The following is a 20,222-nucleotide window of genomic DNA, read 5'->3' on the forward strand; positions in this document are numbered from 1 at the left end:
TTTCAGCGAGTGCTGACGACCACTGGCCTAGAAGACAAAGTATACCGTTTACAAAACAAAATTTTGAATTGTACATATTACATGGATAATATTTGTTATGAATATAAACCCAATGCAACAAAGAGAAAAAGAAAGAAATTACAGTGCAATGTCTTATTTGAGATGATTTCTTAACAATGCAATCAACCTTTTAATGCAAGTAAACAAACATTGGTAACTATAGATGATGGCAAATGCAAAAATCAACAAACTGCTTCGGGATGGATCCTCTTGCTCCGACTATCAAGCCTATTACTTCTATCTGTTGTAGTTGATTTTTCTCTTGATGATACGGGATTGTTGGTTCATAGATGAATAATTCTCCTTATGGACATCTTGCGGTTGGCTCTTGCAAGTCTCGAAACGAACTGTAGGGTCCATTATAAAACCTTTACGGTGGTCCTGGAAAGCGATCATATCTATCCTACGAGTGCTGCTGGTGGTTGATAGACTATGAGAATTTAATTAGAATTTTAAACTTATATTTAGTAAAGTTTAGTAAAATACTTAAAATTAAGCCATATTCCATTGTACATAATATTTTAGAAAGTCTATTATGTTGTATAAACATTTACAGGATAACCATTTTAAAAAGTCATAGGCCTATCTTCCTTCTTCATTGATATTCAGATGGAAATAATAATAATAATAATAATAATAATAATAATAATAATAATAATAATAATAATAATAATAGAAATTTAACATACTCGTTTTACGTAGCTAGTCTACATGTCTGGAATAAACTGATAAAACTGGAGACAAGATTGAGGTTATGATTACATAAGCGTAATTTGAGAATAGAGAAGCAAAGAATATCACATAGAACACACAGTCCAGGAGTTCTTTGAAAATGTCATCGTTTGAATCCATTTTAGTCCTCAAACGTAACTTTATCATAGTAAACAAATGTCTCATTAGTTGATGTTCAGGAAAATTATAGCGCTAAGTGAGATACAAGGTTGATTGTCACGTACCGTATCTTAAATCTTTCTAGCTTTTGGCTAAGTTACGACTAAAGTATAAATTAAGTTGTGACACTGAATACAAATTCTGCGTTTTCCACCTACTTAAGTCGGATGTAAGTGAAAGTGACGTTGAAGTGACGTTCCTGAATACGGACTTCGTTAAGGAGTAAACTAAGCAGACGACAAATATTTGCCCCATTTCACAACGGATTGTCAGTTGCAATGTGTTTCAATTCGCAAGCTCAATCTCATTTCAGTCTTTATAGCAATTCTTGTTCGCCAAGTGGACATATACGTCAATCCTTTGATATGCTGATACGTAATTTCCTACAAGACACTTCTCACTGCTGTAGGCCAGAAAACAAACGGTAAAGAGCGAGAGAGCTTTAGTTGACATGCTAGCATTGCATAAGTGAGCCTAAAATATAACTTCAGCTTGATTAACGTGACTGAATCCAACATCCAGAAAGGAGATTTGATTTACCTCAACAAAGAAGGGATTTGCATGCGAATTTTCAGGTCAGTAGATCTTTGTAAAACGAGAAGAGAAAAGTGGCTGGCGGAGGTTCTCAGGATGACGTCGAGGAATGAAAGTTCTGAAATAATGACTCCCCGCTGCAAGTAAAACTGCTCGTCATAAGTGAAGTGACACTTTGAGGGAAACTTCAGTGATTTATTGAACAGAACATGTATCTCTGCTATGCTTGTGTAATGAGTATGCTAGGTAAATTTACAACTTCTAAGAATATACCTTTAGAGTTAATACTCGCAGGCCTACATACTACAAGAAAGTAAAAGGCACATTTAAAAACTTGTACAGAATGTACAGTAGTGGCAAAAAAAAACCGGACCGACTGTTGTAGCTGATTTCAGAGCCTCGTTCACTCCAGAGCACGATAGACTGGTAACTAAGACTTTCGGGTTCGAATCCTGCCTGGGAAGGAAACTTTTTTTTGTTCCTTATTCAAATTTATTCCCAATACTTTTCGATTGCTGGTAAAATTCATGTTCTGGGAATAATAAGTTAATTACTTACTTTTTACTTTTGAGGGCCTATCCACTTTTCAGTGGTTACCCTTTATTCCCATTTTCCATCTGCGTCTGTCATTCCAATCCTGCTCATTTAGTCCCTTATCATTCATCATCCTCAATATTCCAGCCCTCCATGAATTTCTAGGCCTTCCTCGTTTCTTTCTACCAGCTGGAGACCACTGAAGTAGCACGTTTGGCCACCTACCCTTATCCATCCTCCTTACATGACCATACCACTGAAGTTGTCTACTCTCTATTCTTGCAATCACCGATTCTTCCATGTTCATTATCCTTCTAACATCCTCGTTTCTTCTCTTTTCCACCCTGGATATTCTAGCACCTCTCCTTATGCCGTCCATTTCAACTGCCTGTATCTTACTTTTTTGGCCTTCCGATAGACTCCAGCCTTCAGCACCATATGTCAATATACTTTCACTATAGCCTCAAGAATTCTCTTTTTTGTTTGCATTGTTATTGTCCTGCTCCATAGCACTCCATTCAACATCTTTATTGCTCCTCTACCCTGCATTATCCTATAATCTATATCCGCTTTACAGTTTCCAGTCTCATGCAAAACCGACCCCAAATATTTAAACTCCTTCACTATTTTAATTATTCCTTGGGGCAACTTTATATTTCGTCCATCTCCACCTATCACCAGGTATTCGGTTTTACTCATATTAACTTTCAGTCCCCCTGCTTCAAATGCTTCAAGGAGTTTCCTTACCATAAATTTTGCATCTTCTCGACATTGCGCAATTACCACCTGATCGTCTGCAAATAGCAGCGAGTGCACTGTCTCATTTCCAACTGAAATCCCCATTCCTCGACATGAATTATTCCACTGCTTCAGTATCTGTTGGATATATATTTTAAACAAGGTAGGGGATATGCTACAGCCTTGTCTCAAGCCTTTGGTTGTATAGAAGGCAGCTGATAACCTTTTTCCTATCTTAACAGCAGCTTGACAGTTTTTATATAGCCTCTGAATTAACGCTATTAGGGGTAAACTAACACCAATACCTTTTATTTCTTCCCACAACTGCTTTAGAGGAACCGAGTCGTATGCTTTCTCTAAGTCAATGAATACTAAATGTGTTTCCTTTCCTTTAGCATAAATTTTTTTCACTTATCTGTCTCAAATTAAATATATTATCCATACAACTCCTTCCTGTAGTAAAGCCTGCCTGATCTTCCGATATCTTCCCTTCTATTTCTTCCTCTAATCTATTCTTGATGATACTATTAAAAATCCTGCTAATGGAAGGCACGACACTTATTCCCCTGTAGTTGTTGGGGTCCTTCTTATCCCCTTTTTTATGGATAGCGGAAATATATGATATTTTCCAGTCTTCTGGAATTTCATCTCCTTCAAGAATTTGGTTGAACATCTTAGTAATAATCCTTACTAACAGAGGAGGTCCATATTTCCATAACTCTGCTGTAACACCACCAGGTCCACTAGCCTTACCACTCTTGCTTTTCTTCAATGCCTCTCTAACTTCTTCCTCTGAGATCGGCTCCACTCCATTCCTAATAGTTATATCTTGATCACTTTCCTTTTCATTCCTTCTCTCAACTAGCAGATCTTGAAAATAGTTTTCCCACTGATTCATAGTTATGAGCTGTAGTATTGGTGAAGGGTTGTTGGACTTTCTCATTTTACGTAGCAGTCTCCAATAAGTTAATTAAGTAGTAAAATATCGCTGCAATCGAAATTGGTACCAAAACTGTTAAGTTTTGTGAGCTTGGAATATATCTCTACCGAATGAAAAATAATAGCTCATCTCTGAATGTCAGTGAACCAGAACGACAAACATTTACAACCAGGTGATAACGAAACTTGTGCTCCAATCGTCCACAACCTTAGTACAAGAAAATAATAAACGAATAATACAAAAAACAATTATTTGTAAACTTCGTAACTCCCAAATTAAAATAATTTACCCATAGCCTACATATAAAAATAAAATACAAAGTATACGATTATATGATTCTAAAGTAATTACAACAAATAACAATGAATCTTATTCATTTTATCAAAAGAAATAAAATAATATTTGTACTCTGAAAATATTCGTTCTACGTCACAAGACGTTACTGCAGCAAATCTGAAATAGGATACAGTATATTTTATTGTCATCAGGTGAACAACTACTTTTTGAATCTAATAGTGTATCTCGTATGTGGCACATAATATTAAACCCATAATTGTTTTCAAGAAAATTTTTCATTTCTATTTTAATGACAGCTAGGAAGTTCGTATCGTAATTCCGATGTTGAACTTGGACTGTAACGCAACCGAACGCATAGCAGCACGAGACGTCAACATTTAACGAAGAATAATTCGGGCAAAAATAAATGTGTTACACACTTCTGTTTTCATAATTATTTAATAACAGATTAGTTTACTTTTTTGGAATCATGCATAATAATTCAGGGTGCGAATTAAAATTTCTGATGAGGGTGGGGATAGAATCCTAGATAGGCAATACCATATATTATTATTATTATTATTATTATTATTATTATTATTATTATTATTATTATTATTATTATTACAACGACTCAATGCTTCATCGCACTGAGTTGCTTGTCTTGCATCTTCTTCATAATAATAATTATATCCATGAGCAGGCTTAAGATAAGATGTGTAATTCCTAAGTAAGTTATTGATTGTTGTCAGCTTACCGGTGATGACAAAACATCAGTATTATTTTCTTTGTTTACTTCATACTTTATGAAGTTTACTCATATTGAAACAATTATATTTTGTGAGGGGAATAAAAGTTATCCCTGGCAGGAATGTTAATATGAATTTATGAGGGAGAATAACTTTCCAACAGGAGAAAAATCCCCCCATTCCCCACGTTAATTCGAATACTACATAATATTAACATTACGTAAATAATACAATAATAACACAATAGCTCACTTCGTTCAGAACCTAAAATATTAATATAAATTAACAATATTCTTCTAACTATTCACAGCTCCACAGAATGTCACTTGCGTTGTTTATGTTAATATACTGTATATCGTCTATAGCGAATGGGAGCAGAGCGAGGCGCGGGTGATATCGATACTCATCGCTGTACTCAATTGAAATCTACTGTTTTGCTACGAACTTCCTAGCTATGATCTACAGGTTGTTTCCGGCCTGCTGTTACAGACTTTCAGGGATGATGAGGAAGAGCACAATATGTATCAATTTGAGATAGGAACCCTGGTCCAGAAATGACTGAGTCGAAAGTTATAAGCAAAAATAGTTGTGTGTTAATGGAATTGTAATTTGGCACCACGTGCCCTCCTTCCCTTAACCTTTGGAACAGTCGTGGAAAGATGGTATGGGCCGGATGTCTCCTACGTGGATACTTGGCCCGATACAATCTGTTAGCTTGTCTACTGTTCCCATTGGCTCATCCCTATTCGAAAATCAGGTCTGCATATTCCGCTCTCGTGTACTCCTACATTTCACTAGGACTGATCGACTGGACACTGCAACTTGTACACATACACTGCTGTCTACAGACGTGCATATCAGGATCGACCATGTTCGTTACACATTACGCCATCTGCATTGGTTTAGTGTAGTTTCCTGAATCCCATCCCTCAGACAGCGCATTGAATGGAATACTGTAAGTAGACAACGTAAACAACGTCAGATGAATGCAGTATGTGTGAGATGTACAGATAAATGCACATAAATAAGGTGTACCCCGAGGAATAAAATTATTTCATTTCCACACAAATATTTTTGCTTGTTCCTTATTTCAAATTGATACATGTGCCCTTCCCCATCATCCCTGAAAGTTTGTAACACTAGCCCGGAAACACCCTGTATATACAAGAGTACAAGTATTCTGAGGTAAAATACTAGATACAATGCAGTTAATATAGCTTCAATAAATAACCGATTAAAAAGTAAACTATAGATTGTACACATTGACACACATGCCAAATAACTTAAATAATTCCTACGTTATATTGATATTATTTTCTTTTCTTTTTTCAATTAAATCTGATACTATTTTAAGAAGGTCGGGAACAAGAAATATGCTAATGATACTCAAAAGGTTCCAAGCGAAGCAGTGCTTGGAAAGTTTTCTATCTCTTTTATTCTTGGCTCGTTACATATCAAAAGAAAATTCACTAAAGCCCCTTCCCTGCCTCTTTTTATAGAAATTGAATACTGCGCTATAACTCATGTATGCCAGATGTAGCGAACAGATCTCCCCTCTCTCAATTTCCACACAATCCTTTCTCCATCCTACAGAGAGATTTCGCACAGGCCAATTTTAAGTCGATTCACGTTACCCCAATCGTAAACTTGGGCTTGTACTGTAGCAGACGAAACATTCCACTTCCCAACCCCCAGTCTTGCTAACGACTGCTTTTCCGATGGTGGTTAACTCCCATCGTAATTGACGTGTCTACCTTCAGTGTATCGTGTGCCTGTATACTGACGAAAGTATCGTATTCACGTAGGAAATTGACTCAGCTATTTTCTTTGATACAGTCATCATCCTCTCCAGTAACCTTTGTATACAACCCATTTATACGCCTGTGAATTTTTTTTCTGTAGCGTCTACCAGTCCAGAAGCTTACGCAAAGCTTACATTTGAATGTTACATTCAGAATTTCTATTTAATATTGAAAACCTCCCCTAATATCCATACTATATTCAGTGACCTAGTTTCCTTCATTCAAAATTCATTCATTCGGTGTTCTGCCCAAGGACAGACCTTTCACTGCAAATCCAGCTATTTTCTGCAAAATATTAGCTCAAATCTGGAAATAAATTCCTTTAAAATTTTGTATTTCGTATCTTTAGAAAGTTTTATTCTCATAGGCTATATAAAATAATGTTGGGGCTGATTTCATCTACAGTAAGTAGTTGCACTTTCCTTACTGTCATTCCGCCAATTTTCTATTAGATGAGAAATGTTAAAATCTAAGAATATTTTAAATTCTTGTTTGTGAGAATGATTTTATGTCAAAAGTACAGAATAGTAATATGCGTTACAAGAGCGGTATGTTGAAGTTTTCATGTTCCAGGAAAAGATTAAAAAAGCGGAACGTAGTTGAGCTTTTTTTAATTTCCGAGAATTGAAAGAAAACATACCGCTCGTGTATCGTACATTATTTTGTGCGAAGATCGTTTATTACATACCTGAAAGAGGAATTTCTAATTAGTTGCAATGAAATCTCCATCTTGGTTTCTGTTCAATGACGGCAAATTTGCAAAACAAAAATATCTATCTTCAACATTGTTGGTTTAAAATGTTTTCTGTGTTTACTATACTCCAGCAGGCCGTGATATACGTCTGTATTTTTTTTCCCCCAGTCTATGATGAGTCTGGAATCTTGTTGATTTTTTCACGGCTTCCTTAATGTTACTTGCATCACGAATGCAGTAACTTTAGTGGAGTTGTAGAGTTTACTTAATTTTTGCAAATATTTAAAAACAATAATTAACAGTGCAATTTAAGTGAAATTGCAGTGGTAAGTTTCCAATTTACAATTATTACTATATTGAACGTCTCTAAAAATAGTATGTTAAAAGCCTAAAGCAGTAAAATCAATATGTCACTTAAGCGGTAAGAATAGGGAAATTGTTATGTGTGTTAGGTTGGGAATACTGAATGTGGAATTTTAGACTTTCCGCGGATTGGTTTTGTGCGGAAACCAAGCAAATACGCACTATCTCGCACAAAATAATTTTATTTCATATAGCACGTATTCAATAATAATGATGAGGATGATGATGGTGATAATAATAATAATAATAATAATAATAATAATAATAATAAGTTAATAACAACAATAATAATAATAAATCTGATAGTGGTAATATATATTGGCTCTTTTAAGCAGTAAATGACATCATATAAGTATTTTTCTTATAGACCACACCATCGTTTTGGCAAATGAAATAATAATGAGAACCTTAAGTGCGAGTGTCTTACGTTTGTAGCAGTCTGTGTGCTGTAAAGCTGACAATTGTGATTGGCAGATTGTTGATGTGACGTGTATTTAGGAGAAGGTACCGTTCTCAGCTGCAGTGACAACAGAAACTCACTGACTGGATACTGTACTCAAGGACACACCGCAGGAACGCTAGCGTAGAGAAAGTTAAGTGCGAGTATCTTACTTTTTTCACAGTCTGGGCAGCAAGAGTGACAACTGTGGTTGGTAGATTGCTGACGTGTCGTGTACAGCTACACTATCAGTAGACGCTCGCAGTCTGTGCATTGTACTCATGAACACGCACCAGAAATGCTGGCGTCAGCAATAAAATGAAGATTTAATATTTTGTTAAAGAAATGTCATATGTAACATCTATCTCAAGAGGTTTTCATTTTCTGATAAATTCACCGAAGGAAATGAAAATCCCAAGTGATATTTTTAATAAGTATGTTTCACGCACAAAATAATAAGTAAATTATTTAATAAATATAATAATGAAGACTGTTATTGGATAAAAGATTTCATTTATTTATATCGTACCATATTTATTTCATTCTCACGGCCTACTGTATTCACAGAAAAAGAATGAAAATGTTCATTTCGAAACTTATCCAGAGCCGTGTAGTATTAACTATTCTAATTACACATGAATGACAAAACGGTGTATCATGGACCAGTCACGTAAGACCCTAAGTATAATTCATGCCAGAACTGGTACAAAAGGATGTTTTAAATCCACGAAGATCTTAATGTTCCATAACTGAAGACCCATCTTTCCAAAGGGACTAAGTGCCAGCTTTTCAAATTTCATTTTAGTCAATCTAAGGAAGGTACGTCCATATGAGCATATCATACTAAATATCGAAATGTAACAGCATCCATTAACGGGTGTTATAAAATGATGTAAAATTTTGATGACAATAAATATGCATACATACATGTACACGCACGCATACACATACACACTCACACTAAATGGGCTCTGTTGTAGGTCAAAATTGTAAATGAATCGTGGACAGAAAGATGGTTTTTGAGATACTTCAACACGGCACTATGCTTCCATCAATATCTCTGAAATTTGATCTTTGGCGCTTAGCTCCTTTGAGAATATAAGTCTTCAATAATTTATTATATTTACCCTCAACTGTTTGAAGGTGTTGTAGAAATCTAATGGTTATAGTACCACACAACAATGCTTTCATCTCTTCTCTGGGTAGACACTATCCTCAAAACTTTTCGAAATACGGAACATCTAAGTCTATTAATTTAATTGGTTAATATTCCTTTTGTTACAATATTAATATGAATGCTGGTTTCAGTATTGCGTTCTTTAAATAGTGCTCAAGTCGCTAAATGACAGCGATTTCAGCAATTCTGAAAACAGTATGTAAAAACGACGGAATAAAGGAAATAATAATATATGTTTGTATTACGAATATAATTGAATTTGAAAAGGTGGAAATGTAATTAAATATACAGTTATGGAAGTGACATTCGTGAAATTTAATTTGAGTATTCTTTATACTGAGAAAATTGATGTTGATTGATTATTTCCGAGTTTTTGGATAATTAGTTTAGGTATTTCTGATTGATTTATAGACACACTACACTTTTTATGTCTTCGAATTAATCATATACCTACAAAGCGGTAAAAAAAATGCGAATTATTAGCATTAAAAAAATTAGCATTGGTTCCCAAGTTACCGTTGAACAACTTTATGTAATATATTTGTATAGACTATGTGTGTTCTGTCTGAGTTTTATTAAATATTACAGCAGGCTCCGCCAGGTCGAGTCAAGATCGCGAGAGGGCATACAGACCTGCTTAGGGCTTCCACTGCGGGCAGTACAGTTGTACACAGCAGTCTATCAGTGGTGGAGCCTATAGAGGTCGCTTGGGGGCACCGGTGCACTGCATTTTGCACCAGGAAAATTGATGTGCTAAAAACATGAACCTTAACAATGTAATGGATGTTGTTGTGCGAACAAATAATTTCGTAAGGTCTAAAGGGCTTCATCACATGGAGTTCAGGGCACTGCTGGATGATATTAACAGTGAGTATGGGGATTTACTCTGCCATACCGAGGTAAGGTGGTTAAGTCGAGGAAAAGTTCTGAAACGTTTTCTTGCACTTAGAAATGAAATTGCTTATTTATGGATGTACATGGGAAACCTGTTAGAAGCCTTGGACATGAAAGGATATAGGCTAGAAGAATAATGCAACAATTATGCGAAGACTTCCAACGTAGATTTCAGGATATTAGAAAATTTGAACAACAATTTAAGATATTTGCAACACCTTTTTCAGTGAGTGTCCTGGATATTTCTGCTGAACTACAATTAGAAATACTTGATTTACAAAGCAATATTGAGCTAAAGGATAAGTATCAAAACAGAAAATGTATTCATCATTTCTATACTTCTCGCTGCAAGAACGTTGAGCATGTTCGGAACAACCTACGTATGCGAAACACTGTTTTCTTTAACGAAATTTACAAAGTCACGTCACAGAAGCCAATTAAGTGATGAACACTTGAAAGCATGTTTGCGATTGGGTGGTACTAAAACAATAGCTCTGCGAATTGAAAAACTGCTTACTAACAGAAAACTGCAAAAATCGCCGCGGATCTCTGATGTATAAGAAAAAGTATTGTTATTAGAGAATTGTATTTGAATAATAACGTCTGTACTGTTGTTTTATTTTGTTAATTGAACTGTATAGCAATGAGAAGAACACAAACAGTGAACAGTTTTATTTCGTAGTATGTTAATCTGTATGAAAGTGTATATTTTGTTTTGTTTCATTATTGTGCAAACATGCAAATATAGTTAACTGTACCAAATTGTGTAGAGTACTGTTTTCAGTACAGTGCAATTAACACTGAAGTGTACTTCAATTAAAAGTTGAAAGTAATGTATATTCTTATCACAAATTCGGTTCACATACAAGTTCTCAGCTCCACCACTGTGGAAGCAGCTACCCTTGCCCGCAGCCGTACGTCAGGGCTTGAGGGCTTGTACGTATGCACGAGAGTGTAGTCACTTGACGCTCCCTGTATTACAGTATATTCGTTTATGTACTCTGTACTCTTACTTCGCTACTACTGTCGGTGACTCAGGAGAAGACGAGAGCGGACTGAGGAGGAAGGGATGTGAACAGATAACATACAACACGTGCAATATTTGTACTGCAGTAAGCGGAAACATTAGGTCTCCTTCTGTCCAACTTAGCTTTAATTTCCATACGCATTGTTATTCATGTTTCCTCCACGAGTAATAACTTGGCTACTGGGAATCTTATCTGGACGATGTTTATAATAATCAACAGCGATAGTCAAGAAGGTCACATTCTTTCCGCTCGTCTTCTCCTGAGTAACGGACAGTACCTTAACCGTAGATAATGTCACAGAGGACTATATACGTTTTTTTTCACTACAACAAAGCTTTGTTAACAAATTACAACAAAACCATGAAACAACGAAAGCTAGCTAAATTCTGAATAACCTCTTCAGTCCCGAGACAAGTTTACAATTATAAAAGTGTTTAAATATAATTTATTGGGTTTTTGGTGATACAAATACAAACTTTTACCAGTCAGAATTTTTGTCACGATCTCTGATCTTGTTTTATGCTAGGTATCATATATGATACCTCAGGATTTTATGAGGACTTTCTGGTTAAGTACAGGACACTATTTTGAATCCATTTAGTTTTATTTATTTTACAAAAATGCATACAAATTGCTTACAAATACTGAAAAAAAAATGTAGAATACATTATTGCAGACTTTAATACAATTGAACATTTATATATATTTATTATCATAATTAATTATATATAAAATAAACAAAATATATGTGTGTTACAAAATACAATATAGTCAAATTCTGAATATTCATGATGATATAAATTTATAAGTACTCCAAAAACAGTTTAGTATATATGCATAAGTGGTTGCATGTCCCATACATACAAAAAAACGAAATGTTAAAATCATTTTTTATGAAATTCCGAGAAACAGTTCCGTTCTGTTGTAAAACACAAAAACATTTTGCATTCTGTGCATCTGACAAATGTCAAAGACTTACAACCAGGAGCTCTACATTTCGACCTATTTGTTTGCTCTTTATTCATCATCTGTGGTAAATGTAAGGCCTGGTCCAATCTAGCAGCCCTGGGTGGTAAAGCTTTTGGTGTTCTAGGACGCTTCCTTCTGGAAGATTCATCACTGTCTTCATCCTCCTTTTCCTCCTCATCTTCCTGTTCGTCTAATTCATCATGAATGGCAACGTTCTTTCCATCAAAGTATATCAGTTTTTCTGCCACCTCAAACCGAAATAGGAAATAGGACAAAATATCTTTTTTCGCCCAACCAGATTCCATAGCAGCCTGCCTGTATTCAAGCCAGGCTGCTGCAATAGCAAAATCAAAGAAATGATGAATGACACGAATTGTCCATTTTTTTGTCCTCCCTCTCATGGCATACTTTCCCAACACCCTATCTAAGAGATCAACTCCCCCCATGTATGAATTGTACATCTTCACTGTCGCAGGGCGAGGAATTTGAATGTAAGCCTTATCCTTTTTTGACCAGCGCTTACAGTCTTCTACTGGTTCCACACCGAATTCTGTTGATGCTAGAAAAATGGCCCTATTGTCAAACCACTTGAGGAGAGCTAGTTTGTCGTCATTTCTCACCACTTGATCGTAGCTACCCCTACCTTCTTTCTTCATATCAGTGTCGCTTTTAAATTGAACCTTTTTTGGTACACGACTAGCCATTATTGTTCCAGTTCCCGAAATGTTTCTTAGGATCAAGCAATCAAGTAGCTCAACAGAAGTAAAATATCTATCTATGAAAATAGACGACCCAGGTGGCAAAGAATCTGCAAGTTTCAGAACAACTCGCCCACCCACATCAAGCTTTTCTGGAACAGTGCTTTTCTCTGAAGATATTTCCTTTCCCTTTCCTTCATACATCATGAAGTCAAGAGGTAGGCCAGAAGGGGTTGACAAAACAAAATTCTTCAATCCCACAGGATGCGGCTTTCCTTTGATATATTGGCGCATGCGCACATGTCCGTGAAATGGAATCATCTGTTCATCGATTGAAACATTTTTAGTTCTGCGATGTTGTAGACATGCATCTCTAATACTGTTTAACATTGGTCTCACCTTCCAGAAACTGTCCTGCTTTTGATCCTGAGGAACAGCGTTGTCATCAACAACCTTAATACTTCTGCGAAGCAAATAAAATCTATCTCTGGCCATATTTTCTGCTACCAGCGGGTAGCGGGTTCTGCTCTCCCAACACATCCTTAGTCTTGGGAACCCCAAGAGCGCAGCTACAATACTAACGCCCCAAAACTTTCTAATTTCTCGTCCAGTGCAGTTTAGAGATTTCCCGGTTAGAGATACATGCTTCAAATTTGTGAAATGCGCCATTTCATCAAAAAATGAAGGTCGCAGGTACTTACTGAAGTACTCGAAAGGATCCTTTACTTCTGATAGTTCAGGTGATGAAACATTCTCAAAAGTCAATGGCGACTGGAATCTAAAAAAAAAAAAAGAACAAAAAACAAAATTTTATAAGAATATAATACTTATTTCCATTTCCCTCTATTTGTAGCTGTAGATATGTTTAGTCACAATTTCTAACAACTTACACATTTTTGTGCCTCCAAATAACGGCCCTTCGTTGTATCTCCGCAAGAGTTAGCGACTCATCTTCGGAATCAGATGAACTTTCATCGATCACAGGAGTTGGAGGTCTAGGAACTATGATATCTTCATCATTGTCTTCTTCGTCCTCAATCTCAAAGTCAGAATCATTGGGATTGATGTTGTTGACAAGTTCAGTTATTTCGTTCGTAGTCAAGGCTAAAGAAATCAAACATAACCTCACATTCTCATAATGATATAGAGCACATAGTGAAGATTACTATATTGTAAAGCATGATATTTTGAATTATACAAGCATGGAATAACAGATATCACGCATATTTACTACACAAAATTATAGTAATGGGATTTATAAAAAGTCATGCTAGTGACCGAAGGTATCACCAATGATACCTCATAAAAAACAGTGTTGTACGCCTATCTGAAAAGACTAACAATGTTTCTATTATTATTAGGTGAATTGTTAATGTGTAAGAATGTATCAACAAATAAAGTTCTTTCATTTAACATGTAACAAATCAACAATTACCTTTGCTTTTCTCCGCCATGCTGCTGACTAGACGAAATGATAAATTCAATCAGCTGGTGACATCTAGTGGCAAGAAAAATTAACAAAAACAAATGATAGGCAGAGAGCGCAGATGGTATAGAATATGATACCTCAGGTCACGAATCTATATACGCGCATAACGAATGACATATGAATAAAGAGCTGAGGTATCATATATGATACCTAAGGACAGAGGAGGATAAACGTTTGAAATGATCGTGTTGACGTATTTCATTCGCTGTGTGTGTATGTATGTGTGTCTCCCTCCCTCCCTCCCCCTCTCTTTCTCTCTCTCTCTCTCTCTCTTGTAACCTCTTTATAGATATCGCAAATAATTTATTACTCTTTATGTTTCGCCATTAGTAGGCTATCGCAGATATCTCAAAGCAAAATAAGTTGCTAGTTGATTAGTAATTAAATACAATTTCTCTTTGTTTCAGGTGAGTACTTACAGTACACCAGATCAAAGCGGTGTTCGTCTTGTTTCCATTGAGATCTTTGGTACACTTCTAGGTATGTTTTAAACCCTAACAATGATCGTAGTGAATATACTGTCCATTCTGCTCTGACTCCTTTGTCAATAATTGTAATGAAGGAGATAAAGCCATCATTTTATATTGATGTTTCTTGGGATTCCTGTAGTGCAGCTCTGGGCATAAGAGTGGAAGTGAATTGGACGGAGAAACCCCCGCCCATGTTCTTTTTGCTTACTCAGCCTTATAAACAACAAACAGTCAGGCTCTGTACATCAGTGGTGGATTTTAGGCGACCAGCGACAGCCGAAAGTTCGTAAATATATGATTTCTGCCTGATGCAATCCGTCACTGACCTTCCTGTCTGCTCGTACCACATCTAAACGTCAGCATATCAGCCGGGAAAGGTGAGTGAGGTTAAGGAGTGGTCTGCAGTGATTCAATTGAAGCATTAGGGCGTAGGTCTGCTGTAGTGAGTGTGGTATTTTATATAAACAATTTATGAAAGGTTTTCCAGAGCTACGTTCGCTTGCGCGGTGTTCGAAGTTCTCTCCTACTATTCCCTGTACAGAGGAGAGTTTCCCACAGGTGTGATAACGCAGGGTTTATGGTTGGTGCTTCTGCAGGCATTTATAGTCTCCAAAGAATTTAAGGGAAGACTCCAGTGAAAATCATGAAAATTTTTCCAAATTTTTTTAGCTATTTCACTTGTTCAGAATTTATATTTTCATACCCCATATGGATTAAGCTCAATTCTGATTACAAATATTCGTATGTTTACACTTTTTAAATTAAGGCTGGAAGGGGGCGTGGAATTTAAAGAGCTGTCAAAATTGTTTTTCATCGAAGAATTCTTTTTTTAAATTTCTGATTACCAATCTTGTAACTTTTTGTTGGCTCTCTGAAGTTACTTGATGAATGTAGCGGAGGAGAATATTAATTTACATAAATATTCATTTTATTTTCAAATCTATTTTTCTGTGTTCATTTTTGTTGATTTAACACCAACTTTCTTATGCCAAATATTAATCAATCTGGATGAAATTTTTACTGCAAGTATTTATGAGGTAGCTGCATGTTTCTATTCATTTATTTTGTGAGAAATGCTGCTAGTTTATTTTATTCATATTTTTATTAAGAAAAATATTAATAAAATAAACTAGCAGCATTAAGAAAAATATTTCTCACAAAATAAACGAATAGAAACATGCAGCTACCTCATAAATACTTGCAGTAAAAATTTCATCCAGATTGATTAATATTTGGCATAAGAAAGTTGGTGTTGAATCAACAAAAATGAACACAGAAAAATAGATTTGAAAATAAAATGAATATTTATGTAAATTAATAATATCCTCCGCTACATTCATCTAGTAACTTCAGAGAGCCAACAAAAAGTTACTAGATTTGTAATCAGAAATTTTAAAAAAGAATTCTTCGATGAAAAACAATTTTGACAGCTCTTTAAATTCCACGCCCCCTTCCAGCCTTAATTTAAAAAGTGTAAACATACGAGTATTTGTAATCAGAATTGAGCTGAATCCATTTGGGGTATGAAAATATAAATTCTGAATAAGTGAAATAGCTAAAAAAATTTGGAAAAATTTTCATGATTTTCAGTGGAGTCTTCCCTTAAGTAATAAGAGGTAAATATTCGTTGAATGACAGCTCATGAAGGACAACTTCTACCAGCCGACCACTGGCTTCACGTCTTCTGCAGGAGTGAACGATCATTCAACCACCATGGCAGCAATATGTGGTTAGCACGATGATTCCGCACAGCCGTTATAGGTGGTTTGGAAAACCAGACTTCGCAATTAACTGCAGCTCCCCAAGTTCATTACGATGCTAAGTAGACACCGATTTCGTACATTGACCGAAGTTTCTTGAGAAAACTTCTTCTCCTTTGGACACTCGAACCAGAGCTCATTCCGTAACACTAGATCAAGACAGGACGCCTTAGGCCACGCAGCTACGGTGCGGGAATAACGAATTTAATACTCCGAAAAATAGAATAAGCATGATTTCCTGGAGTAATAATGAGAAGTTGTGACTCCAGGGGCCTGTTCCTTGAAAACCGATGGCAAATGATAGCCTGTATGTTTTACATATTTCAGTAGTTCTCAAACTTCCTTCCTCATTATATTTCTATAACCCGGCATAGCTAAACGAATAGGCTATCAGTATTTTTGAAAGTTTCGGTGCTGTCATGCATGACATCTGTTTTATATTTAGACATTTTGTCAGTTTGTACTACAAAATCTCACTTTATACTGGCATTACTATTTTGTCATTACAGCTTTTACATCGTGCATATACCAGTGTTCAACTACTGTTTCATTTCCTTGAATATTTCATGATGAATTAATTTACATACATTGTTATGTCTAGCAAGATACTCACTTGGTAGGGATCTAGGACATTGCGACACCACATACATACGAAGCTTCCGTTGCGCTTAGAATTATTTCATCAGATATATTTTACTTAATTTTTTTTTTCATTCGAAACTAAAATGTTGCTATTCTTACCATAATTTCTCCCCTACTCCTAAACCTGCCACATTCCAATATCGCTGTTCTCGTGTACAATATTTATCTTGTATTATATCAATTTTCTCCCAACTACAGAGACATCATTTTATTTTTACTAACATTTCTAATATTAACCCGGCTATACCTTTGGATCAACGGTTGAGAACCGGAAACACCGTTTGCTACCACCTTCCACGACTGGAGTTCGATGATACTAGCGTAATTTACAAACAAATCACTTTACTAGGTATAGGAGGGAAGAAAAGTAGTTCATCCATTTACGTAAACTAGGAAATATTGCGCTTTTGAGTTTGATAATTTTCATTAGGTTTTTGTTTAATCAAAATACAGTACAGTATTAACAATGAGTGTTTTTACTCACAAACTGAGCTATCCATTCGGACATATTCATTATGCAGTGTACATTATAGTATCTACAGCACATTAGCGTACAATATAGAGAGTGAAGTTAAATTGAAAAATAATCATAATATGGATATTTAAACACATTTTTCAAAATGGTGGCCGTTCATTTCGATACAGGCTTCAGTTCTAATGTGTGTAATTGAGGAGCGTTTTTGCAACAGTCGATAGATGCAGAAATATTAGAAAATGAATTACATATGGATATCGTATGTTTTCTACCTCCGGAATCGATCTATGAAATCAGATTTACTAAAACTTGATTCATACCGTATGTAGAGGCTACCAAACCTCAGGTTTTTTTTCAAAACTCGATAGATCTGTCACTTAGTGTAATTTCTGTAAAATCTTGATTTCTGCATCTATCGACTTTTGCAAAAACGCTCCTCAATTCCAATTACCAGTTTCGTCCTTCGTACTAGTAACTCATGTTGAAATAATTCTGTACCTACTGTGTAAAAGAATACCTTACGTGCTGTAAATTCAATCTTCACTTCTGCTCGATCCGAAAAGACAAAATTACTCAGACATGCTATCTACTGTCCGTCCAAGTGGTTACGTCGCAGGATCGTAGAAAGGGGGAAATCATATGACAGTTAATTACTTAACGAGATGCTTTTATTTAAGTTATTTTAAACAGTTGTATGGGTATAATATTACGTAGACGTCCAATTCCTAACAGAAATTAATGTTCTCAGAAAAGAGCTAAGATAGCCCAGCCACTAGCCTTTACAGAGAGGCAAATAGAAGCAGGCGCGGAAAACCGGAATGCGACGTATACAAATGGACGACAGTACCTGTGCGAAAATGATGCAATATTGAAAGCTCTTTCGTCACTGGAAAACGCGAACATATTTTTGGAACATACTGTATACAAAAGGCTACTATGACTGTATATGCGGTCTTGGATCTGTGTGGAGGACGGTTGAACTTCATTACTAGAAGGGAGTGGGAGTGAAGTACATTAAAAAACTCAGGTGCAATAAAAATTGAAGTAAAATAAAATTATATCCATGTATTATTATAGTACCCCCATATCTCAATGTCCTAGAACCATATTTATATAGGAAGTTGATTAAAATGAAGTATTCCTGAATTTATAACAGCATTTGAAACTTTAAACTCGTTTTTCTGAGAATTAAGAAAATGCACATTTATGGTTTTGGCACCAGAGGGACGACTTGTGTCGTTTTACTTCTGAGATATCCAATTAACCGGTCGTATGCAACGTGTATCGCTTCCTATCAGCAGAAATAACCTTCTATTGGCGGTAAATGGTACACAATGAACCATTAAACAGTAGCGTAACAGCAAATGTTAAATTAAACGAATCAGTTATTTGGAACTAAACACGTGAAAATCAGTCAGCCTCATCAATTATATGTGGTGCGTATATTTTAAAGCTCGTGCTTACCCACAACTTTGTGGAATCTGATTTTGAGCGAAAATCGCCAGACAGATGTAAAGTGGAATCAAGATTCTTTTATGTGTGAATTTCAACAAAGCCTATACACCAAGTTCTTTGTTCAAACATCATTCAACATTCTATTCGAAACGGACAACACAACTCTACCCTGCTGATCGATCAGGAAGAAGAGTGAGAGAAAGGGAGTTTATATCTACCGGGCTCGGTTTTATTGCGGTATAAAATGTAAACGCAACTTGATATATTCACAGTAATCTGCTCTTGATACAGTGAGACTGTTTTTCTCTCCCCATTCCCACTCTGTTATGTTACACACGTGTGATCAATTCCGAAATGCCCAACCCCTGGACCATGTAGTGTGTATTCCATATAACACCCCCTGTGAACTCTTCACTGACAGCTGGACAAGTTTCCAATACCAACCGAACTGTATACTAGCATTAATTTTGTCAAGAATTTAACGATTTCTGCAGTCAGATGTTAATAGGATATGTAGCGGTTTCAAGTTGCGCCGTTTTCATTAATCTGGCTGCCGTAGGAAGATATTCGTTTTGGGAATTAAAAGGAATAAATAAAACAAGATACTGGAGTCATGAACATAAATTCCGGAATAAAACCTAGAGGCCACGGTGTGTATTACCCATTCCTGGTTTAGTGCAGCTGATATGCTGGCATATATAAAGTATTCTTCCGATATACGACTGAGAGCATTGGTTTTGTTGTTTGAAATTAAACCCCGGGGTAGTTTATTACTGTGCGTACTCATTTATAAACATCCCCTTCTTTTGTTTGTAGGATATATTGCTAGCGATGAAATAGTTTCTTATACATGACTGTTGTTTGCTATTAGAACGATCTTTATTTCAAAGAAAAATGTAATGCATTTCATTGACTACAAAGAGAGGAAATTAAATACAAGAGATCTTTCTGCAAAGCAAACATTGTAAACGAATATGCAGATGTGTATATATTACACAGGGTGTTTTTAAATTATACCGACAAACTTTGTGAGCGAATAGATAGCATTCTTTCAAACAGGTTTTGTTAAGGAACCGATGGACTGCGACACTTCCTTTCAGAACAAGAGGGGTTTGTGTCATTACACGGCTCGATCGTACAGTAAG

General features: G+C 35.8%; 2 protein-coding genes across 4 annotated transcripts in view; one reads left to right on the top strand and one right to left on the bottom strand.

Moving 5' to 3' along the window:
* Nucleotides 1–20,222, top strand: part of LOC138716394 (uncharacterized) — a 1,440,554-nt gene that overhangs the window by 740,363 nt on the left and 679,969 nt on the right. The window lies entirely within an intron of this gene.
* The window catches only part of LOC138716456 (piggyBac transposable element-derived protein 3-like), a 40,319-nt gene continuing 31,765 nt past the window's right edge, over nucleotides 11,669–20,222 (bottom strand). The window contains exons 3-4 of the mRNA XM_069849563.1: nucleotides 13,677–13,890; nucleotides 11,669–13,564 (exon numbers count right to left, since the gene is read on the bottom strand). Of these exons, the coding sequence (XP_069705664.1) occupies nucleotides 12,004–13,564; nucleotides 13,677–13,890 (1,775 nt within the window). The 3' untranslated portion in view covers nucleotides 11,669–12,003. The remainder of the gene's footprint in view (nucleotides 13,565–13,676; nucleotides 13,891–20,222) is intronic.

Source organism: Periplaneta americana, chromosome 16 (assembly GCF_040183065.1).
Source record: "Periplaneta americana isolate PAMFEO1 chromosome 16, P.americana_PAMFEO1_priV1, whole genome shotgun sequence".
Lineage (NCBI taxonomy): Eukaryota > Metazoa > Arthropoda > Insecta > Blattodea > Blattidae > Periplaneta > Periplaneta americana.